The following is a 27,576-nucleotide window of genomic DNA, read 5'->3' as shown; positions in this document are numbered from 1 at the left end:
CCCGTCGCCTCCGCCGCCGCCCCCCGGCACCGCCCTCGCTGCCGTACGGCAGCGAGGGCGGTGCCGGGGGGCGGCGGCGGAGGCGACGGGGCCGAGCCGGGAGTCCCTCAGGCTGCTCCGCCCCCGGTTCTCCTCCACAGTCCCTGTGTGTGACCGGTACCACAGGAGAGGCGGGGGGGGCTCGGGAATGAGGGATCGAACACCCCGCGAACCAAACAGAAGACCGCAATATCCTTAAAAAAAATCGGATTTTATATTCAGGGGGCCGGCGCCATGCCCCATCACCCGGCTTAGTCCCCTCTCTGTGGCCCTTGTTGGTAGCGCAGGAAACAGACATACAGTTTGAATGGTAGAATGGTTTGGGTTGGGAGGGACCTTTAAAGCCCACCCAGTGCCACCCCCTGCCCTGGGCAGGGACACCTCCCACCAGCCCAGGTTGCTCCAAGCCCCGGCCAACCTGGCCTTGAACCCCTCCAGGGATGGGGCAGCCACAGCTTCTCTGGGCAACCTGGGCCAGGGGCTCACCACCCTCAGAGGGAAAAATTTCTTCCTAATATCTAACCTAAATCTCCCCTCTTCCAGTTTAAAACCATTCCCCCTCGTCCCATGGCTCCCCTCCCTGCTCCAGAGTCCCTCCCCAGCTTTCCTGGAGCCCCTTGAGGGACTGGAAGGGGCTGGAAGGTCTCCGCGGAGCCTTCTCTTCTCCAGGCTGAACCCCCCCAGCTCTCTCAGCCTGTCCTCCCAGCAGAGGGGCTCCAGCCCTCCCAGCATCTCCGGGGCCTCCTCTGGCCCCGCTCCAACAGGCCCATGGCCTTCTGGTGTTGGTGCCCCAGAGCTGGAGGCAGCACTGCAGGGGAGGCTCACCAGAGTGGAGGTTTTTAAGAGACAGAACACACTTTTCAAAGCTCAAATTCTGCCTCTGCCAGGGCCCAGTGGAAAAGCACTGCAACAGGGCTGCACGTGGCACACAGGGACGCACACTGTGTTTACAGTGCATGATTTATGAGAAGATTTCCTTCGCGTGCTGGGAGGAACAGCGTTTCTCAGCTGGGGGCAGACATCCACAGACGTGGATTTATCACCAGCAGCACCTCCGCATACCCTTACAGCACAAGTCGTGCTTCTCCATCACCATCCTGGTCACTGCCCAGCGTGGTTTGTGGATGCTGGGAATCAAAGGGGGCTGTCTGGTGGCAGGAGGGGTCAGACAGGGAGGTACTGCTGGCCCCGCTGCTGATTTGAGCTCTAGGGCTCTCACTGCTGGCCCCACGCTATCGTCCTTGCCCATCTTTTCCACATCGTACGTTTAGACAGCAGCACTGCAGGACCTGTGCAGAAATACCAGAACAGTTACCCTGCACACAAATGTTTGGTTTGCATCCCCCATCTTCTCAGCAGCAGTTTCAGTCACTCCATGGACAGCTGGGAAGGCCAAAACCAGACTCAGCTCTCGCTGCCCAAGGCCTGGCAGCCCCGCACATCTCTTCGTCCCTCCAGCGAGCGGTGGCTCTTTCGGTCCCAACTGCCTGATGGGGAAGTGAGCGACGAGGAGAAACCCCAAATTTGTAAAGGTTGCTGGGCTCTCTGGTGCCACACCAGTGGCAAGGAACTTCATAAGGTCCTTACAAAGGGTGGCCAGATGAGTTTCAACATAGATAAATATAAAATAATGCATGTAAGGAGATGTAATCTAAACAAAACTACACAAATGATCTCAAAGCTGCCAGTCACAAGGCTGAAAGGGCCTTGGAGCCAGTGCTGGCAGTCCGGTTTACCAAGTACCAATTCAATTACCAACCCGACTGGAGTTTCCTTCAAGGAAATACCTTGAAGGAAAAGGAAAGTAAGGATGAGGAGAAATCCAAGTTCTGATTGCATATTTTCTCCTCTTTTGCAGATTTGTTTACCATTTCTAATAAAAATAAAACCAAGTATTCTTGCATTCCAACCAGCTGCAGTGCCTTTCTGAGGGGTATTACTAATCACCACAATTTGCAAGGGCCGTAAACTGCGCAGGAATTCGTGGTGGAGCCCAGAGGAAACTGCTGCTCCCTCCGGTCCCTGGAATCCTCACAGCCGGCGAGACCAACCAGCTGCTTCGCTTCTCCCCGGACTGCCCAGCATTGCCCATGTACACAACGTACCTGTGTGAGTATGGAGGACAAATACCGAACTCGGACAGGAAGGACCTGGGAGCACTGCTAGCCCACAGAACGCACTGACAGCAAGTGTGATTAAATCAGCCCCAAATAATAACTTAGAATCAAGAAGTTTTACTGCCGGAGAGCTTGGAAAGGAGCTTTCCGGATAGGTGCCAGAAACACCCAGGATCATCACTGGTTTGAGATCACTCGAGACATAATCAAACTCAGCAAATTTTCTAAGAACACAGCAAAAAAAAAGAAGACACCATACAAAACCACAACTGACGGAGCACAGAAATAAAACCATGCTACATTTATAATTTTTCAATCTCTAAGAGTAATTTTTTTTTTCTTAACAGTAGAAGACCTGCATTGAACCTCAGTGATAAATTAGGAACTGCACCAATCCTCTTTAACATAAAAAAGGTTTGGTTTGAAGCAGCATTTGAACATCACTACATTTGTTTGGTTTCAGCAGCTGCCTACAGAATTTACTCCCCATTACCCCCCCGGTAGATTTGCACAGGCTTTTGCTTAATTCGAGGATCTTTCCGGGGCAGAGGTTTGCCCAGCACCACCTCTGCTCCCCCAGCAGATTAGGGAACCGCACAGCAGTCTCTGCTGTGTTCCACTCCACAGCATCTTTCATCCCAGTCACCTTTTAAGCTCCTTATCTGATCTGCCTCTGCCACAAGCACCTCTTAAGTCCTCAGCCCTTCCTCTAGTAGCTCCCCTGATACAGAGGCTTTTAACCTTTACAAAGCAGCTCGGCCCTGCCAGATTTAAGAGCAGAAAACCGACTGCCAACAAGCGATGTTTTTCTAGCTGTATCTTCTCCCAACCTTTCTCCTCCCTTCCCATCACTTCAGGCTCTTGAAGGACATTTTTTTATAGAAGTCTTTGTATGCTCATAAATTCCTAAATATTCTGAATTACAGCAGCCTCTTGAGCTCCCCTCACTCTATCCCCCCCAAAAAAAAACCCCACCAACAAAATAAATCCCATGAAAACACAAGCCCAAGGGGTTCAACTTTTGGATTGGGGTGACGTTTCCTGTAACTCGCTGGTGTAAGTTGTCCAGTATCTCAGTTTAGAAGGAAGAAATTGCTAGCATTTTGTTGCAGTCAAGCTTGTTAATTTTTCTCCTCTTCCTCTAGCTTATGTACTTAACGCATATGCAACAACCCCCAACCCACAGGGAATTTACAGTTGACTATACTTTTGCAGGTATTTAAAGGAATCTTTTTAAGTTCTACGTTCAGAGAACAACCCATCAAAAATGCCGAGCGAGCCTAGAGAACTGAGGCATGTTACTGTGCAGGATTTTCCTGTTACGGCTACAAAAGGACTGGGAACACAGGCTAAGTGAAAGGAAAGGTCAAGAACTACTGCCCCGCACACCAACTGATGTTGCCATAATTTATTGGTTGCTGATTTAGATCAGTTTATATATGTAACATGCAAGATGAAGAAAATCAATTGTTTATTACAAAAATATGGATATCACACAGCTCAACATCTATGAATGGCAAATCCAAATCAAGTCTCAGTGCTGGTAGCAAATGATGCACCTACCAATTTTTTTTCTCTCTAGTAAAAAGAATTACTTTATTTATGACTAAAAAGCACACAGATGATTCAACACATTAAATATTTAATTAAACCTGTTTGATAACTTGATTACAGCCAGAGAATCTGCTCAACTGCAGTAGCACAAGAGAACACGGAGCCAGCGAGGAAAGGTGGAACTGCTCTACTACGAAACATGCTTTAGCATGAAGTGGGAAAGCCCTGCTTGAACTACAATTCATCTGGAGAGGACAGGCCAGTCAGCACACAATCCCAAAATCCAACTGTATTTCAAAGTCACCAGTTTCTCTGGGTCTTCACTCGGTCATTTCTGGTTTGAAAGAGGTGGCAGAACCTTCATTCGGAAGGCACCACAGGCATCCCCATGTCCACGAGCCGACAGACGAGGCTCTAGGAACACGTCCCCTCCTACTGCAATTCAGCACAGGTTGGGTGTGCATCGACCCACTGCAGCGCTTCGTCCAGGTATCGGGGAAAGGAGCAAAGGGTACCTCACCAGCAGCCTCACCATTACTAACCAATAAATGATGCGGGGAAAAAACTCAACCCACGTCTCTTGCAGCAGAATTTTGTGCTCAATACTACATACCTTGCTATCACATAAACTCAAACGGAACTTCCATTAAAAACAGTAGGAGCTAAAAGTGCAGCGCTTAATATAATTATTCCCATTTTTATACTTTGCTGAGCTATTTAGATCATGTCTTTTCACACCATTCTCAGAGGTCATTATTTGGGAATTCAAAGAGCTTGAACTCCCGATTTCTCCAACAGGAAACCACAAGAGAAAACCGATTAAAGCAAATTAAAAAAAAATAATCAAATGCCCAGCATATTTTAAGTCACAGAAATTAAAAGCAGAAGTGTATCTTGTTTTTTAAATGACATCTTATCAGGATCTTTGTTTTATGTTGAGTTGAGAGCATAAATGCACCTAACGATTTTTTCTAAGGCTTCTTCCAGTTAATTGGTAGCATTTTCCTTTAAAAAAGTGGTTTGTTTATTTTCCTTTTCACATCCTAAATTAGTATTTGTATTAGCAACAGGTTGCAATAAGTCTTATTCTCAGCCAGGCTGTGGTATAGCAGAGTGTATTGTTCTTTTCCAAGCATCAGTTGCTCGGTTTTCTAGGAGTTTTTCACAAGGATGGCTAAGGTTTGCAGCGCTGGACAAAGCGTGGATAGAGACAGACATCTCGGATATGGTGTCTGTTCAGAATCCAGGTTAGGAACCGTTCTAATCCCAAACCATAGCCACCATGAGGGCACGTGCCATATTTTCTCTGTGAAATTAAAATCAGAGAGTAGATATTAAACATTTTCTTGTTATTTATATTATAATTGCAGTAATACCACCAGAAAAACCCCACAAAACCATTCCAAGATTATTTTCTGAAAGATGAGGAAAACAGACTGTGCTCTTTTCAGGCAAGACACTTGTGTTTAGTTGTCCTGAGTTTCCTGAGGCAGTGTAAGGACAAGAAGAGGAAAATGGAAGGTGAAAGAGAAAGTCTTAACGATTCTTTTTCGGCCACCTCCTTTCCCCCTCCTGTTACACTAGCTACAGCTCAGCCATTCAAGCCTGTGAAGATCAAGCTCTTTTTATGTAACCAGAACCACTGCAGAAGTCATTACAAGAGGAGCACACCCGCACAGCCCAGGCTAAGGCAGGGGATCTGGTAAGGGCAGCGAGCAACCGCAGCAAACAGCAGCGATTCTAACCAAATGCAAACTCCTACCCATTGCTTTCTGCCAGTGGTTAAATGACTATCTACTTTGGGCCACCAAAAATGTTTCCAATTTAGACTGCATCACAGTTTAAAAAAAATAAAATCAACTATCATATGTGACAAGCAGCACATCTAATCCGTTTCACAAACCTGGTCAGTGTACCAGTAGTACGGCGTGGGATCGATGCCCTCTCTCCTGTAGCCTTCAAGTAGCTCCTCACTATCCCAGGTACGCATGGAGCCTCCAACGATCTCACCAACATTAGGCATCAGCACATCAACCTACAACACAAGACCAAACTATTACGATTAAGCTGCCTGCAGGAGGGGGAGGAAAAATCGCCCAAACTTAACACTGTATTCCCATAACACATTTTACCACATAATTTTAATTCTCTGTGACAGGAAGGAAGGCAATTCCTTCTGGACCCAACTTATAGATGGAATAAACTAACTGACTAGGTTAACCTCTAATACTCTTGGCTACACTCAACTGTAAAAATAACACCAAAACCCAACAACAACATTAAAAAAAAAACCCCACCAAAACTCCCAAAACACCCCCCCAAAACCCCACAAACACAGCAGCGCCCCTAACAAGCACCCCTGCCCCTGGCTGCCAGACAGCCAGTCTTCAGACAATACAGTCTCCGAGAAGCCAGAGGAGTACTGCCAAGAGACTAGCACGTACCCGAGGTGGGAGAAGAGCATGCTCACTATGATCTACCCACATTTTATTAGCACTTCAGAGTTGCTGTGCTTATTTCTGTAGGCTCAACAAGCCGTGCCAAGAGACACCCAACCCAAAACCCGGGAAGAATCCTCCACGATATTCCCATAGTACTGACTCATTCTGTGCTCACTCACGCTGACGCTCCCCATTCCGCTTAGAGGCCTGCAACGCTATGTGAGACACCAACTCACAGACTCGGTAAGCCGGGAATCGTCATGGCAGCGCTGCATATAGAAAGACTTGATCTCTGCAGGAAATCGGCACAACAAGATGGGCTCATTAATGGTGTCTGTCATCAGCCTCTCAGGAGCTTCAGGAATATCCTAAGGTTAAAGAAGGCTTTATTAATATTTAAAACCAAAACCACTCCAATACCTTGAGTCCCACATGTATAAGGCATGAAACAAAGACAGTTTCAGACCACATGTATCCGCACATTCATCCTATACACCTATATTTTTAAAACAAACTTATCCTAGAAAAAAATATATTTAAGAACATAAATAGCAGGGGAAAAATATCTGTTCAATTAAAATCCAAGTCTTCCCAATGTTTCTGACAGAAATCTGAGGAAAAACCTAACCTGAAATGCAGACTTCCCAAACAACCAGCAAACACTGAAGAGCCTTATCTCCTTTCTCCCCAATACCGTTTTCCACAAACCTCAAGACTAAGAAGTTTCGGTGTTTTCTTGTTATGTATATGGGCTATTTCTAAAAACCTCAACTGATGAGTTACACAGAGGAGCCTAGTGTTATTTAGGTTAAAGTTTTCAGACTGAAATTTGATAAACTGTGAAACACCTAGCAGAAGTTTCATTTTGATTAATTCAGCAATTTTACTGTTTAAAACTGGGGAGAAGTGAAGGATGGCACCAGTTACACTGACAGGCAGGGAACATCAGTGATGATGCGATCACGGCTTGTTAAACTATCCCTGAAAGGTTTAATTTAAACTTCTATTGCACCAATGGTGTCACGCTTTTCTTAGATTCCGAGTTAAAGTCAGAAGATTAGATTTTTTCTTTCATAGGAGATAACAGCCATACCTGTTACTTGTTTTAATCCAACCCCACACTGCACTGCAGCACTGACTGCCACGGAAAGGGGGCCGGAGGAGCTACTAGAGCACGCACAGCAAGGAAAACGCAAGGAACACGGGCCTTGTGCAAGGGCAGCTCACAAAGCACGTATTAGCCCACAATGGGGGCAGGCAGGGAAGAATCCTTATTTCCCTCCGGAACCTTCAGTTCAGGGCAGTTTGAAGGCCCTTCCCTCCCTTCATCTCTGTCATCTTTGATACAAATGGGAAAAGCAGTAACAGCAAAAAACCCAACACATCTGTTTTGAGCTGCCAAGGTTCCCCCAGAATACGCTGTGCAGACTTTGAAGTTTAACAATTGTATGATCTCCTCCTAAAAATCTCATTTGTCTTAAATCCTTTGATGACTGTGGCTACAGCATCAAGTCCTCTTGAGATTCAAATCACTTTGCCTTGCATGTTGGAGAAGAGCAAGACAGAACAGACGGACAGATGACAACACAGATTTTGATTCCAACGTTCAAAGACATCACGTGAAAACCCATCCCACGCTTGCCTTCCCCAATACGACATCACTACACCTGCCAGCACAGTCCAGACAAAAATCCAGGCCTTGCTGAAGTTTACAGCAAAACTCCCTTTAACTTACATGGGACTACGATTTCACACCTTCCCGCTACCATTCCACACAAACCACACCAGAGTTACACACCAACAGTACGCCCAATAGCACCACAGGCCAAACATGCTGTTCTTCACGGGACTTGCACACCCTTAGTGCGGGGCAGTGGGATTTTCTTTGGTTGTAATTCCTACAGAGGCTCAGACTTACTTCTCCAAACTCATAGTAAGTGCCATCTTCCTTCTTCACATCGTGTTCCTTTAACCACTCAATGGCTTCAGTATAGTTCATTCGTCGGAAAGGACGTTTAGGGGGTTGGAAGCCCTGTAAATCAGAGTAGACAGTTGAAGAGTACCAGTTTTAAAGAATACTACCTTTCTAGTTAATCAGCAAGTCCACTTCCAGGCTTGAAGCATACACACTACTCTTTCCAGCTCATACATCAACAATTACTTAATAAATAAACAAACAAACAAATCAAGCTCAGTACTAAAACGCAAGAACCAAACCCAACCATCTTCCAAGCCCAGTAAAGCTCACAGAAAAGAAGCTGAGAAAGATGGCAGGAGAGAAGGGAGGAAGAATTTTCAAAGCTGTTTCCTTTTCTGTACAAATTTGTTGCATGCGCAGGTGTTTCAAACTCAGCCATTAGCAGAGGTTCACTCGCAAGGCCACAGAAGAACATTTTTGTTTCCCTGCGCACAGATCGGCTTCAGAACCCGCCTTTGTGAGGGGGGTTGTGCTTCTGCTGTCTCCTACCTCCTGCCCCTGTCTCAGCCCAAATTTAAAACTGAACCTCCCAGTGTTTATCAGGAAAACAGCTCAAAATAAGAGATGACTGAATTTCTATGCGTTCTGAGAGAAAAGCTAGCGACAGAAATAAAGTCAGCAGTCTCTTAAAGCCATCTTCTTTGCAAAGGCACCAGAACACAAAGGGTCTCTAACAAATGAAAATAGCTTTACAGAGCTCCACATTCCAGGGTAGAAAGTAAAACACCAGTTGTTTCATTGCTCCCTTGTGCTCAATCTGCAAGTACCAGCCGATCAATATTACGAGCTCTGGGTTAGAGGGGTTTATTCCACTGGTACAGTGCACATTGCAATAAATCCCAGCACACTGGGATAATCCCAGCACTCCTGCAACTCGCTGGCAGGGAGCTTCTTCCCCCACAGCCCCCTGCTTCAAGAAGAGTCATTACCAGCCTTGCAGCATTTTCATTCTTTTGACGTTATTTAGTATTTTTTCTTATTATTAATAATAGTAAGCAAGCAGAGCTCGCTGCCATGCCCTGCCTTCCCCAGATGAACATGCTGATCAGGAAAGGCTAAAGATTATATTTTCTTGGCTATTCCCGACTGTTCCCCATTGTGCCTACCGGGTTGAGGTCATACAGTAAGCTTGATGCAGGTGATTTCAAGACTCTGTCCACTACGTCACAAACCAAGCTCTCCAGACGGTCCAATAAATCCTCGAAAGTTATAAAAGGACATTCAGCTTCAATGTGAGTGTATCTGAAACACAAAGTCATGCGGTTACAAAACCATGCACAAGCAACAGATCTTTAGTTATGAAAAAATTCTCACGAGAAAAAGCTCCCACAACCCAAGAATACACACTTTTGTCCCCCTTTTCATTTCTCCCACTTCTACACCGTAAAGAAAATGAAGCCATAAAAAAAAAAAAGACAACAGCATGAACTGATGAATTGTATTTTCTAAAGAGACAAAGCTTCCTAAAAATGTATGAGCTCTGTTTCGCCCAGATCTTCCTTGACTAAATGCCAACGTATTATGACCAGCTGGACGTTCACGGAGACAAGGTATTATCTCCCACCCCCAAACAGACTTTTGCTCAGTCCTTCCGCATCAGCATTATGTTGTCTGCTCACTGTACGTTCTGTCATCCAACCGCCTGCCACCCCCAGCTTTATAAATTCACTTCTACATAAAGAGCAAAGAAGTATACTCTGTCCATACTCTGCCAAGTGCCTGCGGGTCCTGGACTGCTCAGCTCTGTATGACTGAGCAACACAGAAGACATCTCCTAACGCTGGAATGCAGGTCTCCAGATAGAGCTGGGACGATTGCGTCAAGTATGCCTCTTCACCAAAATAGTCCAATTTGAATAGGGTTGAGCCTCCTTCCACCTGCGTCTGGACTAAAGTTGGCGGAGTGACCTGTTAAAGAACAGGATGTCATTACTTGAGTGAAGAATTAAGGACAATGATGACAACACACAAGAGCAGTGAGGTAAGACACACTCTTCCAGAACATCATCCTACAAAGCCTGTGTACGCACACACACAAGTACTTCAGTCTGATACCCCTCAGCACGTTAAAAAGAGGAACGCGGGCTGTTTGTCAATCACGCTGTAACACTTACACGCCCCAGTGTGTCTACACACCTTTGAGTGTCTATGTCTATGAAAGCAACCAAATAATAGTTTCCTAATATACAGCTTTTCGTTTGCCCCTTTCAGGTGAATTAGAGAGTCTACAGTTTTTCCAGGAAAAAGATGGCCTTGAAGCCAGGATATTCAAGTAGTCATTTGCTGACAAAGGAAAATATACTTACTTCATAATATCCATTGGCAAAGAAATGATCCCTGAAGGCCTGTACTACCATGGAGCGCACCTTGAAGATTTTGGACATATTCTCCCCTCGAATCATCATATGCCTGTTGTTAAGTTGCACATCAACCTCCGAATCCTCATTGAGCAGATTGTCAGCCCCTCCTGCGGGGGCCAGACCAATAAGCTCCCAGTAATCACAGTTCAGCTCGTGGCCTCCTGGAGCCTGCCAATTTGAGGAGAAAGAAAAATTTCAGAAGCCCACTTTTTGCCCCTTGGATGTCAACATCTTTGTACTATTTGAGCCAGGTTCTCCTGCTGCATAGCAAACTTCAAACAAGTTGAAAAAGCTTGCTTAGATCACAACAGAGGAAGAACTAGCTCGCTATGGTACCTCTGAGTTTCTTGGTCAGACACCCGAAAAATCAATCTCTCTGCACCAGGCAGCACCTCGCCCCAGTGTGAAAAGAGCAGTTCCATGCCGGCTAATCTCCCCTGCCCTATCTGCTGCCCCGCAGCAAGCGGAGGTGTGTCCCCACGCCAGGCTCAGCCCTGCCCAGGTGCAGAACAGACCTCTCCATTTCTGGTCTCACCAGCTCCCCCGTGTGGGTCACGCTCCGCTTCTCTCCCATAAAATGGTATTTTTTCATTCATGGTATTTTCAGGGTATAAACGCAGATTTTCAAAATCTAATCAACAGATTCTTACAAATCTGGTGAGTTTGTTACATAAAAGCATTGCATCATTGTGATGAGACATGAAAACACGATGCGTTCTTGATGTCCGAAACACTGTGAGCAGTACCATACCGTGAGCAGAACAGTCACACAGTTCATCTGTCACACTGAACTGCGGGGGGACAGCAGCAGCTTTGGGAGGTTTGTTCTTTTCTCTAAACCAAATTCCCTCCGAAATAATCTAATTATTTCCACCTCTGCTTCTCTGTCCATCAGGAAAGTGATAAACTGTTGAAGGGAGGGAGAACGCAAACACGCCAACTCCCATACCTGCTTGCCTTCCGGAACAAGGTTGAGCGTACCGTACACTGCAACACTGCTCTCCGTAGAGAGAATTAGCCCGTTGTAACACTGACACTACAGAGAGAAAAAGAAACAAAGGCATGGTTACAGTAATTCTCTATGTTTCCTATGACATATATTGCAGTAACAGACACGATTAACTCATAGTCACTTATAAATAGTTCTCACACTGACAAAAAACTCTAGTGGCAGGAGGTACAATTTAACAACCATACAACTTAATCAGTAGGTTTAGGAGAACTTCCAAATGTCTATATAAAAGGAAAACAGATGAGGTATCAGCACTTTGCTTATTTAATGACAGAACATAATTAAATCATCACAACTTACCAGATCATCTGACAGGACACACTGAAGAAAACCTGTGCCATCTCTCAAAACAACAAACATCAAATTCTTTCCTAGTTAGAAAGAGAAGAAAAAAACCCCAGAGAGTCTCAGCTTTATTCACAGATCCATCCGAACAGACAGCATTGGGACAGTATGTCCCAAGACATATTAATCACTGATATCGAGATCATTAAGGGACGGTGACCACATTCTTCCATTTTAAAAAACAAAAATGCTCCAGGTAAACACCAAATCATTAGCACCATCACGGAAGCCTTTCACAGAGCTGCGTTCTGTATAACAAGTTAAAATAAGTTTCAACAGACATCAAGAGCAAAGCCCGCTCCATCCTCAACAGGGTTGAGACTGTTTGGCCGCGACATAGCCTCAGACACCCCAAGGGACTACGAGTCCGCATGCAGAAATGCTGAACGCACAGGCCCAGGGTACACCTAACACAGATGAAGTGATGTCACCCTGCTCACCCACCTCTCTGCAAAAGTATCTACTTACAACAAGAATTTGCTAGAAACTGCTCGTGATATCCAGGATCCACAACCGCTTCGTCAAGTTCTTCAGTGATAATTTGAACCAACACCTGGGGAGTCAGAACTACCTCTGCCTTGCACTTCCACCCCCCAACCAAGGCCACTGTGCTGACCAGAATGCCCACCACTCTGATAGCAGGTATTACTCCCTAAATTTATTTTAGAAGTCATGCTACTTTATATAACTTCAAAATTCCAATTTGCTGATTTCATTACTAGTTAGCTCCTCAGTTTGCAGGAACAGTTTAAAACACAAACCAAGTCTTCTTCTGAAGAAATTCTGCAGGACTGGCCTCCAAACTGACAATCCCATATGATTTCAACTAGGAAGCGTCTATATGCTCATACATCATGCAGTATTTTCAGTGTTGTAGCAACCACTGTGATAAACCAAAGAAGGCACCTAACTGGTGGTTTAAAAATGTAAGAATAGGTGCTGTCTGATTCATATAAAGCATCCAAATTCTGACGGCTACCGAATGTGTTCCATCTCTCTGCACAGGTTCAGTAACTTCTAAATGCCTGTGGTTTACCTTGTCTCCGTAATCTGTGAATCCAGCCAAAAATCTTCACTCTCTGGCCTCTGTAAGCCTTCAGAGCATCAATCTTCACCTGTAAAGCAGGGGATAAAAGCAATCAAATAAGAGAGATTATTCACCATTTAGATGGTGTTTCTCGCATAATTACTTAAAATACAAGTGTATAGGACACCGCCCTCCCCAAAACTCCTCCCAGAAGCACCTGAAGCAAAGTCCCACCCAGTAAGCACAGCTGTCAATACTGAACAGCTGTTTAGTAAGGAAAGAGTATTTTAGCGAGTTATATTGCAGGCAGTACATTCAGACAGCATTTCCAGAGTCCATAAACCCAATGGGCACCTTCAAAACGGATCATGGCTGAGGCAGTTAAAGCCTGCTACAGTGCACCGGTGTAGAAGAGACTGTGATTTCAGCACAGCTGGGCCCGGCTGCCCCTTTCCCAAAGAGCAGCCATGAGAGCGCAGGGCTCCAATCAAAACCACCTTCTACACGTGTATTAGAAACCCCTTCTACACAGCGTCCACCCAAAAACCCGTCGCAGAGCGGCACATGTAGTATCTGCTGACTAAGCAAAGGACTGCACCAAACCACCAAATCCAGCAGCACCCTCCAACAGCCAAATAAGAACGTGCCTCAATAACTTATTACAAACAAGGCAAAACTAACAAACTTTCTAAAACAGAAGTATGGTCTCTACCAGCAGAAGAACACAGACACAGAGAAGTCTGATGCGTGAACTAAGGTTCAGATACCCACCAAGTGCATAAGAAAGACTGAAGTCTATGTCCTAGAGGACACGGATAACCAGAAAAACAAAGTTGCATTTATGGGCAGCAAAAAGAGAGTGGCCTTCAACAGCTGCCAGAGCCAGAAAGCAGAGACAGGCCCTATCTTTGTGCAGACAAGACGCTCTAACACAGGCCATGTATCAAGCACGCTGGATCTTACACATTTTGGCTCTGGAAGACTAGGATCATTCTTGATAACAACTTTTTTAGCTTCCTCCAGGTTCTTCTCTCTTCTCAAGAGATCTTCTGCCTGGTGTAAAAAAAAAAAAAAAAAAAAAAAAGTATTAAACAGCTGTAACCAGGCTTTGTAAGGTTCCCACTCTTTACAATTACTGATGAAGAACATTTCTTCACACCAGTAAGAACAAACTGAAGCTTTTTTTGAGGGGTGGGAATGACAACAATGCTGCTTAATTGTTTTGGAAAAAAAATGTGGTATCCTTCCTCCAACTTAGCACCACCTGCAACCTACCTCCTTCTTCTCCTTGGCTTCATTCTTCATTTGTTCCCTGTGCCACAGTTTTTTGACATTTTTCATCTGTGACTTTGAAATAATGGCCCATCTCTAAATGAATCCAAGAGAGCAGAAGATAAAAGATTATATTTGTGTCCCTTCACACAAAAGAGCATTCAATAATTTCTACTAGGAAGCTCTAATGCTACAGTACCTCATTTTCTTTTTGTGAATCCACATAAATAGTAGGAAACGGTTCCTTTCCTGCTGTCATCAAGGCCTAAAAAGGGGGAGAAAACAACAGAATCAATGGCACTGCAAGCGAACTGAATCATCCTTACAGAGACGGAGCAGATATCCTACTTCTGATCCTGCTGCTCAGAGCTGCAAGAACTGGTATAAAATTTACACTGGAAATACATGCCAATCACTTGAAACTAAAGTGCAGGTGTGGCGGTGTGCTCTCCCGTTTTCCCCCCCGGCTCCTGCTCGAGCCATGGCCATCAGCGGGAGTTGTTATGGGTTGCGCTTGAACTGTGGGAGATGGCTGGCAACATAACCAAAACCCTGTCTGGAGTGGGAACCTAGGTATCTTGTTCCCATGAGAATACGACTATAGGTCAATTATCTTACTCCATAAATAGCGGACAGCCCAAGAGCCCTTTGAGCTCTCCTGCACGGCAGCGGCTGCACACCAGGATCTCCCCTTGAGTGGGGACGCTCACTTAAGGTTCTTCTCCTTGAGGCTGAGAGATTCCTTGCCGCAACAGATTCTCGGTAAGTGACTAATAGCATGCTAAACTTTGAAATCTTAGCTAAGGGATCTAAGGATTGATTGCGCATATATAATCCTTTAGACATAAACTGTTGATGAAGTCTGGGACTAGGATTGGATCCAGCCGCAGCCAGACTCCTCTCTGAGAAGGAGTTTAGAAAGCCAGGGGGTCCTTTCTGAACCTCGGGACTCAACAGGAGGGTCTCCCTGAGAGCTTGTCTGACCCCGGCCTCTATGCAGTAAATAATCAAGTGTACCCTGGCATGGAATCTCATAAAACGCTGTCGCATTCACTGCTAACTTTGTTAAATCACTGTTTTATGTTAATAAACATTTCACTACTTCTCTCTTACAAGCGAAGTTAATCACTCCACCCGCAACACCTGGCACACTCTTCAAAACAAAGAGCAGGTGTCTTCCAGTTACCTTTAGAACAGTCTTGAACGGTTTCTTTTGTGTGCCATCACCGGTGGAATCGTTGCCCTCTCGTTCAGAAACATACAGCTCTTCTGCAATACATGACAAATACAGGCAATTACTAAAAAAGAAATAATCAGCTATGGAAATGTTCAGGAAGAAACTGGAAACACACAAGGATATAAAATCTTCATGGTTAGCAGCAGCAATAAACCTTCAAAACCAACCAGATGGTCAGACAGATAAGAATTATTTAATATTTTCCATTCTAAAAACCAAACCATGCAGTAAGCGTGTTATACTGAAGCCTCATGGACTCCCAAGGCACTGAACTCCTGAAAGTCACTGGCTGCGCTTCAGGAACCAAAATGGAAGCAGCATTTTATATATAAAATATATATATATATAAAAAATATATATAAAATACCTTTTTCTAGGCAAGCAGGGAGACGGTAAACTGAGAAAAGTCAGCGAGTTCAGGCCAACTTTCAGCTTGCTTACAGCCCAGAGACGAATTGCAAATTGAAAGCACAGACAAGGCCGCCTCCTCTCGCCAGCGCCGGGCACATGGGCCCTGCACATCCCCACCGCCCCCTGCCCAGCTGCTCCCATAGAATCACAGAATCATTTAGGTTGGAAAAGACCCTTGGGATCACCGAGTCCAACCATCAACCCCACTCTACAAAGTTCTCCCCTACACCACATCCCCTAACACCACATCTAAACGAGTCTTAAACACATTCAGGGATGGTGACTCCACCACCTCCCTGGGCAGCCTATTCCAGTGTCTGACCACTCTTTCTGTGAAGAATTTTTTCCTAATGTCCAGCCTAAACCTACCGTGTTGCAGCTTGAAGCCATTCCCTCTTGTTCTATCGCCAATTGCCTGTGAGAAGAGACCAGCCCCAACCTCTCTACAATGGCCTTTCAAGTAGCTGTAGAGAGTGATGAGGTCTCCCCTCAGCCTCCTCTTCCTCAAACTAAACAGTCCCAGCTCCTTCAATCGCTCCTCATAAGATTTATTCTCCAGGCCCTTCACCACCTTTGTTGCCCTCCTCTGCACTCGCTCCAGCACCTCGATATCTCTCTCATACTGAGGTGCCCAAAACTGGACACAATATTCAAGGGGTGGCCTCACCAGTGCTGAGTACAGGGGGACAATCACCTCCCTCCTTCTGCTGGTCACGCTATTTCTAATACAAGCCAGGATGCCATTGGCCCTCTTGGCCACCTGGGCACACTGCTGGCTCATGTTCAGCCGTTCGTCAATTAGAACCCCCAGGTCCTTTTCTGCCAGGCAGCTCTCCAGCCACACTGCCCCAAGCCTGTAGCGATGCATGGGGTTGTTGTGGCCCAAGTGCAGGACCCGGCACTTGGCCTTGTTGAAGCTCATTCCATTAGCATTGGCCCATCGGTCCAATCTATCCAAGTCTCTCTGTAGAGCCTCCCTATCCTCATGCAGATCAACACTCCCGCTTAGCTTCGTGTCATCTGCAAACTGGCTGATGATGCACTCTATGTCCTTATCAAGATCATCAATAAAGATGTTAAACAGAAATGGTCCCAACACCGAGCCCTGAGGGACACCACGTGTGACCAGCCGCCAGCTGGATTTAACTCCATTGACCACCACTCTTTGGGACCGCCCATCCAGCCAGTGCTTGATCCAGCAGATCGTGTGCTCATCCAGGCCATGAGCCGCCAGTTTTTCCATGAGAATTTTATGGGGAACAGTGTCAAATGCTTTTTGAAAGTCTAGGTAGACAATGTCCACAGCGTTTCCCTCATCCAATAATCGGGTCATCTTGTCATAGAAGGAGATCGGGTTCATCAGGCAGGACCTGCCTTTCATAAACCCATGCTGGCTAGGACTGTTCCCCTGGTTGTCCATTATATGACTTGTAATGGCACTCCGTCAACCTCCGCTCCCAGCTCCCGGGCTCAGCGCCGGTGCAGTCTCCAGGACACACACCGGGGCCCTGGCCCCTACCGGGCCGCCGCTCCACCCTGCCGCGGCGCTGACCGGGGCCACGTCCCCACCCCGCCAAGGCGCACCTCCAGCCCTCCCGCCGCTCCCACGGCGTCCTTCATCCCCACCCGAAACCCGGCCTCCCCTTCCGCCGCCCGCCAGAGCCGCCGGCACCGGGCCGGCAGCCGCCCGCCGCCATCTCCCGCCTGCGGCCGAGGTCGCGGCCCGGGCACACCCAGCCGCCCCGCACGGCCCCGCGCCGCCCGCCGGCCTCACCCAGGGCCAGCGCCGCCGTCCGCCCCAGCACCTCTCCCGCCATGGCCGCCGCCTCACTGCCGCAGCCGCCCGCCGGAAGTGCCGTCACGGCGCTTCCACCGCCCTCAGCCAATCCGCCGCAGCCTTGCATCAGCCGCCCGGCCACGGCCCGTACCTGGGCCCGGCCCTCGGGGCAGGCGGGCGGCGGCCGGATGACGGAGAAGCTGTTGCGAGGAGCAACGAGCGGTGGGGTTCGGGGATTTTGGCTGTTTTTACAGACCGTCCCCATCTGGCTCACGGGGAGAGCGGCTCTCTCTCTCCCCTCTTTAAACTCCTCTTACGCTTCTGTTCTCCCCTTTACAGAAGGGAGTTCTGTTCTCCCTTCTCTTTACAGAAGAGAAGCTGTAAACTTTAGCATATTTATTTGCATTATATTTTTGAAATGTACATTCCATTAAACAAGAGCTGAGTATCATGATTTTTATGATAAAACCATTCCAGTAATCAGCCTTCCTCCGGGAGCTGGACATAGATAAAATAAAAGTGACACATTCATACCTCTCAACTTGAAGAGTAAAAGTATGTGCAAATGTAAAGAGACTCTCATAAAAACACTTTTTACATTGTAAGAATGGACTCGCTCACAAGTGAAATAAGTGAGTGTTTTCTAGTTGTCCTTTGACTTGTATCTAAAGGTGAAATGAACAAACTTTTGCCAGCTCAAAGGGCAGCTTTCCAGAGATCAGATGTACCTGTTCATAAATACGCTGCGTAAGTAGACACAAATATATTCCAGAGTTGGAAAGAGACGGGCAGAGAAACAAAGAGCAAGCGAGGAAAAAACCCTCTTAACTATTGAATGGGATCTCTTTATTCCAGGGGAAGTGAAGGAACTGGCTCCGAAAGAGCAATGGCATATCACTTATACTAATGAGGTCTCTCCGTTTAGTGCAGCAAGCTGTAGTCAAATGTTGAAGAAAGAAAGGAACAGAAACCGCACCTATGAATGCCAGAATTCCTAATAAAAACCTAAGACTGAAGTTTATCACCGTCTCTATCCTAATCTCAGGCTGTACAAGCTCAGGTGAGAATAGCTCAGGCCCTCTCAAAAGACTGATCATCTGGTTTGCCATTATGACTGTGCAACATAATGAAATGGCGCACACAAGGTAACTGCTACTTAGCAGTTTGCTTTCAAAGACAAAATATGAAATGTAGCTGCAGTTTTATACCAACGTATTATTAAAATGTGAAAAAAGTTCGCAATTCCAGGCATCACTTAAAAAAAAAATAAAATAAAATGACAGTGCTGGGTTTTCATTCCCTAGCACACATATCCTTCACTTTTGCGTTACACAGAAATCAGTCGCACGAGGATTAGTAGCTCCGCAGAGAACTCCTGACCTTTCTACGTCTCCAGCAGTCCAAAGCCAGGAAGTTCTGCGATAAAACATAAAAATCTTCACATCCTTATGCCATTTGGTTAAAAAAATATCCTGAGTTTGTTTAAAAAAAAATTTTGTGCAATTATTGGGATGAAAAGCTTCTCCCCCAAATGCAGTAAATCAGCTTGTTTGACGAGCATCTGTGCCTTGCGTGATGCTGCTGCCCAGCACTGCGTCCAAAGGAGCCCGCTTCTTCCGTATGCTGCGGCCGGAAGCAATGAGATCAGCGTATCCCCGCTGATGGGAGAAGGCGTAGGCAGAACGGCGGCCAGACACCCCTCGGCGAAAAGCGCTCTGCCTGCGCTTCCACTCTTGTTCTTCTGCCACGTATTTCTTGCGGTTCTTCTGAATCTTCATGCATGCAAAGACAGATTAGTTTACGGATTACAAGGGAAAACAGCTTGTTTGCGTTTACTATCGCTATATTACAACCCCCTACTTTTTTACATCCCTAAACTGCTTAACAGGAAGGTTCTCTTCTTTAAATTTGACTTTGTTAGAAACTGTCACCAGTACTGACTCCTCTCAGTGAATACATGCCCAATTAACCGAAATAACGGAGGACTTTACTCACTCTATCACTTTCTGAAGGCCAAATCGTCATCGATAAGAAACGCTGTGCCACGACAGGAAGCAAGCAAATAGCAATTGATAAAATCATGGTCAGCCAGAGGTACGGTTGTCTCAGAGCATTTGGAGCGGTTCCTAGCAATAAAAAGAGCAAAAATTAGTTTATGACATGATCAAGTAAACTAGTTATAAAACTATAGTTATAGGGTACTAAAAGCCACAGCTTCTTTCCTGAGGACCTTACGTTCAGGTATTCTCTTGTCTATCACACCATCAAGCTTGGATGCAGAGACTCTACTCTGAAGAGAGCATAATAGGAAAGAATTTTATGAAGCACTTCCATTACGACATAGCCATGTTGGCCTCAAAACCCTTTTGAGAGGTACGGGAGGCTGCGAGACAAACGCTTGGCTGAGGTTCAGGGCTTTTGTCCTGCTTTAAAGCATGCAAAGCAAGAAAATTCCTCATATTATCGGTATATATGTGGTCTAGAAGGCAAGTGATATTTAGTTGCCATGCCCCCAACGTCCTGGAACTTTCTATCAAACTAAGTAGCAGTCTTATCTTTACCAACTTCTGAAACGCACAAGGCATTCAGGTAGAAGGAAGTTATAAAAGAAGTCTAAAACTTTACCAAAGGTCAAATAAAAACATTGTATGACAGGCAACTACCTTTTTTCAATTGGGTTCAGCTTAAAAACGAGAAGATAAAATTGAGGGGGTTTGGTATTTTGCGGGGAGGGGAGGATATTTAGATCCAAGGCAACACATGAAAGATTTGTCACTAGGAAAGTTAGGAAGGACAGTTTTCCTCAGAAAAAATTGTCCAACTGGCTGCTACTTACACCTCGCTGGACTTCCAGCAAAATCCCCAGGAGCTGCTAACAGCACTTGGCTCCGGCTTGCTTTGGGGTTTTACCTTCCGCTGATCAGTTAGAGCAACCTGGCAAATGCACACCCTGCCAGATCATTGCATTCCCTTTCTTTTAAGGTGGCCCCCCAGTTTTAACTCCGTTTTCATTTGCAGACCCCTACTGCTGAGCAACATCAAGTTCCAGCTCATTTTCATTGAAAGAAAAGGTTCATGCTGTGACATTTGGGCCATAGTTCTGCTGTGTGAGGCAGGAAGAAGAAACACAAACACAAGGACTGACCTGTGAACTGAAAGCCAGAAGGAAAGAGAACATGGATTCCAGCACTGTGCAAGTCAAACGTGATACCAAAGTAAAGTGCAATACTCCCAAATACTGAAAAAGCATTAACAAAAGTCCAGTAAGATGTATCCAAGCCAATCTGAAAGCAAACAAAAGCTCCAAATGAGTTTATTAATTCAAAATAATGTCAACGACTCTGAAAACTGACAGCATTTTGGTCAAGTCACCTCTCATCCAGTTACACGTCAGTCGGAGAGAGCGCATCAACAGAGAAGAGAGAAAGCAAAAAGGGGAAGCCTTTTTATATTGTTAAGTTTTTAGTAGACAAATTCAGAAACATGACCAGAAGGTGTTCTCAGAGCAACAGAGATGAGGAAGCTAAGCTTACTTGCCTGAAAGTTGACAACAAATATAAGAGAAGACGCTGCTGTGACAGCAAACGACTGATAATCTGAAGGTGCTTCTCCATCTTGTCCCATAGTTTTAAGGTAAGCTCCATATGGTATGAAGAAGATTATCAATGAAGTTATAGCTCCATTAAGCAGACTTAAAAAGAACTTCTTGTAGTTAAAAAGTAAATCTTTCTGTCCCAAAATATACAGTCTAGGGAACCGAAGACTCAGTTTGTCGCTCACGTCCTTAATAAAGCAGGAAAAGAAAAAGGAAAAAAAAACAAAAGTTGCTGCAATTTCTTGTTCTCAATGTGAGTTTTAAAGAGTAAGAAGCTCAACTACCCAGCGTCCCAAAGGGAATGGCAGATTTCTTTTCCCTCTTCAAATAGCAGTGTGGGCAGCAGGGCTCCGCACAGAGCAACACATGCAACTAGGAAGAGCCAGGCCTGGAGGACATCTCTCACAAAGCCATCACATACCCCCTTTCCAGGCTTCTACACTTTTAGCCCATTATTTGCCAAGACAAGAATGTCCACAGTTGCACAGCTCTTTACGGCTATGTATTGTGTTGGGTCTTTTCCCTACACACTGAATAAACGCAAGACGAGGGCTATCATTGCATGTCCTGCCTTTAAGTCTCTAACAAATACTCAGGTGAGATCTTAATTTGGTACTGAATTTCTTAGCTTTTATCACAATAGAAAGCAGAAACATTGATTTGGCTAATCAGCAGGTAAGCCTTGTTTGCAAAAACACGTGGAGAAGGCCAAAAGCACTTGCGTCCCACTGAATTAAAATAAATGCTACGCACCAAGACTTCCTGTCAAACACAGTCATTCGAAACTGTTCAGTCCCTACATCTTCAGCTCAGGAGGCTAAGCAAGGAATGTCTTTTCCATTAACAAAGCCGCCCGTTGCTGTGCTGTGTGAATGATGGCATGGAATACCAGGCACTTAGCAATATTTTTACCAAACATTATTAGCACTGAAGATCAATTAACTTTGGCTATTTCAGTAACCCTCTGCTTATTGTCCCTTCTTACCTCACACACTGGGAAGAGGAATACATTTATAAAAGCCCAAAAACCAAACAACCCCCCCCCAGATGCCTTGTACATAAACTGAAGCAACTGGTTTCAGTGTAATTAAAGACTTGATGTTAGGTGCCTTTGGACTCATCTGTGGTTAACAACACGGAGAATACCTGGTCGAGCAAGCCAACCAGCAGAACCGGGAGACTCGAATACAACACGTTGTACAGCGTGATGAACCAGTCTTCATAGGCTGTCTGCAAGAAGAGAAGTTTCAGTAGTTAATGACTTCTTTTTGATTACACCTTTTCCTTCCAATTCCTGAGAAAAACCACACGTGCTCTACTACAGCATTAAATTACTTGTCTTGGTGTTTACCCCAAAGGCAAGCAGCACCTTGGCTCAAAGCTCTGTTGAAACTTTTTTTGCCTGTATAAAGCTGGTGCACTCCTTACAAACCATCAGTGTTACCTGACTTTTGGATTTGGTTTCCTACTGAAATGTTCATGTGGCATCCAACTTCACCTAGGAATATCTTAAGTAGCAGGGTTGGGAAAGGTTTCCCAAACCGCTGTGTAACAATCTCTTCCTCCCTGTACAATCGTGATACTGACTTGAGTGTTTTGAAACCACAACCGACTGCTTAGCTTGTAACTAACTAGCTTGGTCGTTATCAGCTGTTCTCCCGCAGAAATTATTGATGATAACTTCAGGCTCCCATCACTTCCCAGGTTAAGCCTTTGCTATTCTGCACCCACAAAAAGGAAGATGTGCTTGTTAATATTGCACACGAGCATGCCTCCTTACCTGGGCAGAAAAGCCATTGAAGAATGAATACCAGATATGGACTAGTGTAAAAGCAAAGTTCTTGTAGAAAAAATATCTCAAAAACTTGCACATCCTAATGTAAGACCATCGTCCGTGGACCAGCAGCAGTCTTTGGAGGTAGCGGAATTGCCCAAAAGAGTAGTCACTTGACATGACGGCTTGCATCCCTTCTTGGCCACTGATTCCAACTCCAATGTGAGCTGCTAAGTTAATGAAACAAACACCACACACTATGTTGAACAAAGGGAGAGGAAAAATATAACCTAGGGCAAAAGGTCTTCTAATGGTTCCTATTCTCTGCTTCAGGTTCTTCTGCCCCATTTTATGTCTGTATGTAGCACAAAAGGCTGCATTAAAGACTAACACAATAGCGCATCGCCCCTTCTTTGCCCTGTTATTCACTGCTCACGTATCCACTGTCGCTTCGATTCTCTCTTAGTGCTTGTTCCATCTGAATGGATGCCGGGAAATTTGACTAAGGGAGAACTAAGCGATGAGAGAGAGCAAGCAAACCCTGAATGAACTGGCCAGGCAGTTTACACACACACTCGTAACATAAACCATATCCCAGGAGTTTCTTTCTCAGTGGGATTTCTCAGGAAGCAGTTCAAAGAGCACCAGTTGCAATACAGGATGGCTAACGCCTCCAAGCAAGGGGCAGCCAAGCTATTGCTTTGCTCTCTATATTATGCTTTTGTAACCCACAACATAACAACAGATGTAACTCAAGTCCCTTCTCAGGGAATGTCTACAGAAAAAGCTAAAATATATCAGCAAAAACTACTAACCATTTCATAAAGGGCTTCCTCAAAAGTGAAAGCACAGGCATAGAGGCTAACAAGAGTCAAGTGATGTTAACACGGGTAATGAAACAGATGGTAGAGTCTTCTGAACAAAGAGTAATAGTGAAGAGACTGCAGAAGAACGCCCAGAAGAGATCTTTCCTACTGAGAGAAGTTCTACAGCTGCCTTACTTTTTATCATGTTTACATCATTGGCACCGTCCCCAATAGCCAGAGTAATAGCTTTCTTGTATTTCTTCACAAGCTCAACCACCATGGCTTTCTGCTTCGGAGTCACTCGACAGCAGATCACAGCCCTGCATTCGCAGGCCAAATCAACAAAGTTCTTCTGCCGCTGTTCTTTGTAAGCTTCAGCCCTTCTTCTCTTCTCAGATTGCTTTTTTTCCTCTTCTGCTGTTCTAGGGAATTTCAGTTTAAGTTTCTTTTTCTTCTTTTTCTTCTCTAGCAGGATTTCATTCTGTGTAACAAAAATATATTATGTTCCCTTCTACCCTGTTCCAAATTGCACTCCAAATGCTGCCTATACAATACGCTTAACGTCATTAGGCTCCCATCACCCATTTATAGCGTTTTAATAAAATGCTTGTGCAGAGGAGCGAACAAAGAGCTACGGAAATAATGAAAAGAATGTACTTGGTGGGATTAACAAAAGCAAAATGCTTGTATTTAGTGTCACAGCACTTCTTGCAGAGTTCAAAGGAATATTTCTTCTGATGGGAACAAATTCACTTTCGAAACCATTCTGGTATTTAAGCTTCCCTCTCTCCTATTTCCCCATCTCCAAAAGGAAGCATGACCACGTCCAACACATGCAGAAGTGTCCTATAAATACCCGGGTTAGCTCTGGGGCAGCTCAGCTGGAGTAGGAGGTAACAGAGACCTGCAATTTTATCTGATGTTCCTTCTGGATTTCCTTTATTCATCTCCAGCCTGCTTCCTGTGCCTTATACATAGACGTACATTGCTTTATACCAATAAAGATTTAGGGCTGGAACACTGAAACGTGGCAGACGGTCCTTAGCTGTTCACTGGACTTTCTCCTTTACGGGTGTAAGAGCAGCCTGCCAACAGGGTGGGTAACAGCCGCTGAATTACTGTTAGTCACCTCTCTGCCAAAAGCTCTTTTCTGCTTTCCAAGCTCCTGTGAGAGCACTATGTTGCAGGACTGAGCAGGAAACTTGTCTTTTGTTTCCACCCTTTCACTCCCTTCTCTCATTTCAAGCACGATTTCTGTGCCTATACCAAAGCCCTGCATCCTGTAGCGCTGGCAGTATCTCCTCATTTTTTTTCCATTAGAGCAGAATCCCCATGAAGAATACACACGCTGAAAAAACAGACTGTGCTTTTGCAGGGGCTTGGCTTTACTTTGATGGCAGTTATCAGGGTGATTTGAAAGGCCCAAGAAATACCTTATTTTATTGAGCGCTATTTTCAATCTTCAAAACCAAAAATCCTTCTGAACATAAATACCAAAGAGATGTGTTCTGTCTGCAGCACAACGGCCAAAGAATTTTCATTGACTGGTTTAGCAAAGCAGACATATGAACAGAGTCCTCAGCGAAGGACACTGCGATTTGGTGGCCCCCAAAATCTCAAACAGACAGGAGAATATCTTTTGTACATACCAACCAGGAGCCAGTGATTATTAAGGCACGATCTCTACTCCCCTGGAAGAAGGGCTCATTCATTCTTAGAGAAGAATGGGTACTTGATCCAGCTCTGTTCCTCTGGTTTTCCAGCCTAGTTTGAAGAAGAGCACTGGAAAGAGAGGTGGATACTATTACAGAAGAGTCAAGGATAAGCTTTAGGCTAGATCAGTCCCAGACTGAAAATCTGCAAGAAACAAACGCAATACATGCTGCAAGGACTTTTTTTGCCATATATTAGGCGATGTTCTAAGCAGTGCTAGAACAACAGTGAAAAGAGGATCACACTGGTCTGATATCCTTGCTGTTTTGCAAGGCCCTGGTTCTTCTCCCAGCCCCATGTTGTTTTTCCTTGGGTCTAACCCTTTTGACAACAGCTGACCAACTGCCAAGAAATACTGTTCAGTCATTGAAGAGTCACGATGGGATAAACCATTGTTACTGCTGGGTTAATTTTAAAAATGGAACATTTTTAATTCCCACTAAAGAAATCCTTTGTGCTTTTCACTTGCCTGATATCTTCTCCATAGCAAATTGTTGTTTCATCTGTTAAGAGTTCACAAGAAAATCCAATGTTTTCAGCAGTTTCTAAAATAAAAAAATAAGAAAGGAAAGTATTTACCTGAAGTTCTGTCACGAGTAACTGCTGGAAGCAGCCAGAAGTACCTGAAGCCTCTTAAGTAATTTTTGAAGTTACATTTCAATATGAAAAGGTTCCTTTCATTACAGTAAACAGGATGAACAGGAAAAGAAAAATCATACACAGCACAGAGAAGTTGAGGGAATGCTTGTTAATTATTTGTCATACAACAGTTGTGTGGCAATAAAGGCACAGTGGGCAATGGATTTAAAGCCAGGGAATTATATTTCATATGCAACATTTCCTATGAAGTGGACATTACTGAGGTGGAATGTGTTGTCGCAAGATGTTCTGAACGCAACAACTGTTAGTGACCTTGAAAAGTCCATCAGCCAATTCGCAGAAGAAAGATCTACCAGGGCCCATTTAACTTGATGGTGGAGATGCTGTCTCCGTGTCAGAGGGCCGTGAACCAAAGGCACCGCCAGAATCAGCCACAGGCTACGCCACGCTATCTCGCCCTGCCCACTCTGGACTGCCTGAACCAAGGCTGTGTCCAGCATTGGAGAGATGCTGGTCTGGCTGCACCTCCAGCCAGGCTGTAGTACAGCCATTCTTACTTACAAATTCAATGCCTTTTTTTGAACTGGCTTAACAAAATGTGTTGCCAGACTGCAGACTAGCCAACTAGCAAAAGAAAAGCAAATCAGTCTCTGTCAGCAGCACTTGCTATTATTTGAAAAGGAAATCTTCACTGTAAAAAGACAAGTTTTGGCACCTGCCCTCAGAGCTAAGCAAGTCTGGTATTAAAAGCAAGCTGTCCTGTGTTTGCTTTGCATTGGCAAAAGCAGTAGCTGGGTATTTCCTTACCGAAGACGGTCACAAAATCAGTCATCTAGGCTGAGCTGTTGGAGGAACAGAAGTTACACAGAAGCCCATCCAGTAATTCTGGATGGGGAACAGCTAGGATGAAATTCTGCATGTTGTAGAAATTCCTCTAGTTGTGATTTAAACGGACTTTCGTACTAAGCTTTTCTAAAAAGATATGCTTTATTTCTAGTCTGCATTTGTCCCAGTTTATCTTCTAGCCCTTACCCTGGTTTTGCTAGCTCTTTGGCTGTAAGTAAACCCACCTTTTTTGTCACCAGTAAGCACCCATATTTTAATGTCTGCTTTTGAAAGTCTGGAAATAGTTTCTGGAACTCCATCCTGTAGTTTGTCTTCAATGGCCGTTGCACCAAGCAGCTGGAAGATATACGAAATATAGGTATTTAGTAGGATAAATGTGTATAGAAAACTGATTCATTTTGAGAAGAGAATGAAACTATTCTGGATATATCTTCAAGCCAGGCTACCGCTCAAGCTAAGAATTCAGTAAAGAAATTCTCGCGTATAGAAATGACCACACGGAAACACATGTAAATACATTTCCCTTCATTCTATTAAACTCTAAAATTTGGCTTGGCTGTAAAGCCAATAAAATACTGAAAAGATCTAAATCAAAATGCCCTAATAAACAAGGATATTTTGTTTTCAAAAAGATCTGTTTCTTCTTATATAAGCATAAAAGTACACTACAAAT

General features: G+C 44.9%; 2 protein-coding genes across 4 annotated transcripts in view; both read right to left on the bottom strand.

Annotated features, from left to right (window-relative positions):
- Nucleotides 1-3,549: 3,549 nt before the first annotated feature.
- On the bottom strand, nucleotides 3,550-17,648 carry LOC128901937 (asparagine--tRNA ligase, cytoplasmic). The gene is made up of 15 exons (XM_054184088.1): nucleotides 17,567-17,648; nucleotides 15,331-15,413; nucleotides 14,344-14,409; nucleotides 14,148-14,240; nucleotides 13,836-13,925; nucleotides 12,882-12,960; nucleotides 11,801-11,871; nucleotides 11,438-11,524; nucleotides 10,435-10,656; nucleotides 9,837-10,036; nucleotides 9,236-9,371; nucleotides 8,070-8,183; nucleotides 6,388-6,519; nucleotides 5,614-5,745; nucleotides 3,550-5,016 (listed from the first exon to the last, which is right to left on the bottom strand). The coding sequence occupies exons 1-15, from the start codon at nucleotides 17,607-17,609 to the stop codon at nucleotides 4,885-4,887; spliced, it is 1,680 nt and encodes a 559-aa protein (XP_054040063.1). The 5' UTR covers nucleotides 17,610-17,648; the 3' UTR covers nucleotides 3,550-4,884.
- A 1,399-nt stretch (nucleotides 17,649-19,047) lies between these two features.
- The window catches only part of LOC128902007 (phospholipid-transporting ATPase IC-like), a 37,810-nt gene continuing 29,281 nt past the window's right edge, over nucleotides 19,048-27,576 (bottom strand). For 2 of the 3 annotated variants that reach the window (XM_054184262.1, XM_054184261.1), the window contains exons 20-29: nucleotides 27,128-27,239; nucleotides 25,927-26,002; nucleotides 25,394-25,526; nucleotides 23,940-24,225; nucleotides 22,945-23,168; nucleotides 22,311-22,394; nucleotides 21,107-21,352; nucleotides 20,715-20,853; nucleotides 19,565-19,695; nucleotides 19,048-19,341 (exon numbers count right to left, since the gene is read on the bottom strand). In XM_054184262.1, the coding sequence (XP_054040237.1) occupies nucleotides 19,111-19,341; nucleotides 19,565-19,695; nucleotides 20,715-20,853; nucleotides 21,107-21,352; nucleotides 22,311-22,394; nucleotides 22,945-23,168; nucleotides 23,940-24,225; nucleotides 25,394-25,526; nucleotides 25,927-26,002; nucleotides 27,128-27,239 (1,662 nt within the window). In that variant the 3' untranslated portion in view covers nucleotides 19,048-19,110. Of the gene's footprint in view, nucleotides 19,342-19,564; nucleotides 19,696-20,714; nucleotides 20,854-21,102; nucleotides 21,353-22,310; nucleotides 22,395-22,944; nucleotides 23,169-23,939; nucleotides 24,226-25,393; nucleotides 25,527-25,926; nucleotides 26,003-27,127; nucleotides 27,240-27,576 lie in introns of those variants that run through there. The other variant, XR_008463570.1, reaches the window with a different exon arrangement.

This window comes from Rissa tridactyla, chromosome W (genome assembly GCF_028500815.1).
Source record: "Rissa tridactyla isolate bRisTri1 chromosome W, bRisTri1.patW.cur.20221130, whole genome shotgun sequence".
Taxonomy (NCBI): Eukaryota; Metazoa; Chordata; class Aves; order Charadriiformes; family Laridae; genus Rissa; species Rissa tridactyla.
The sequence above is the reverse complement of the archived record's forward strand: the minus strand, read 5'-3'. Positions and strand labels throughout refer to the sequence as shown.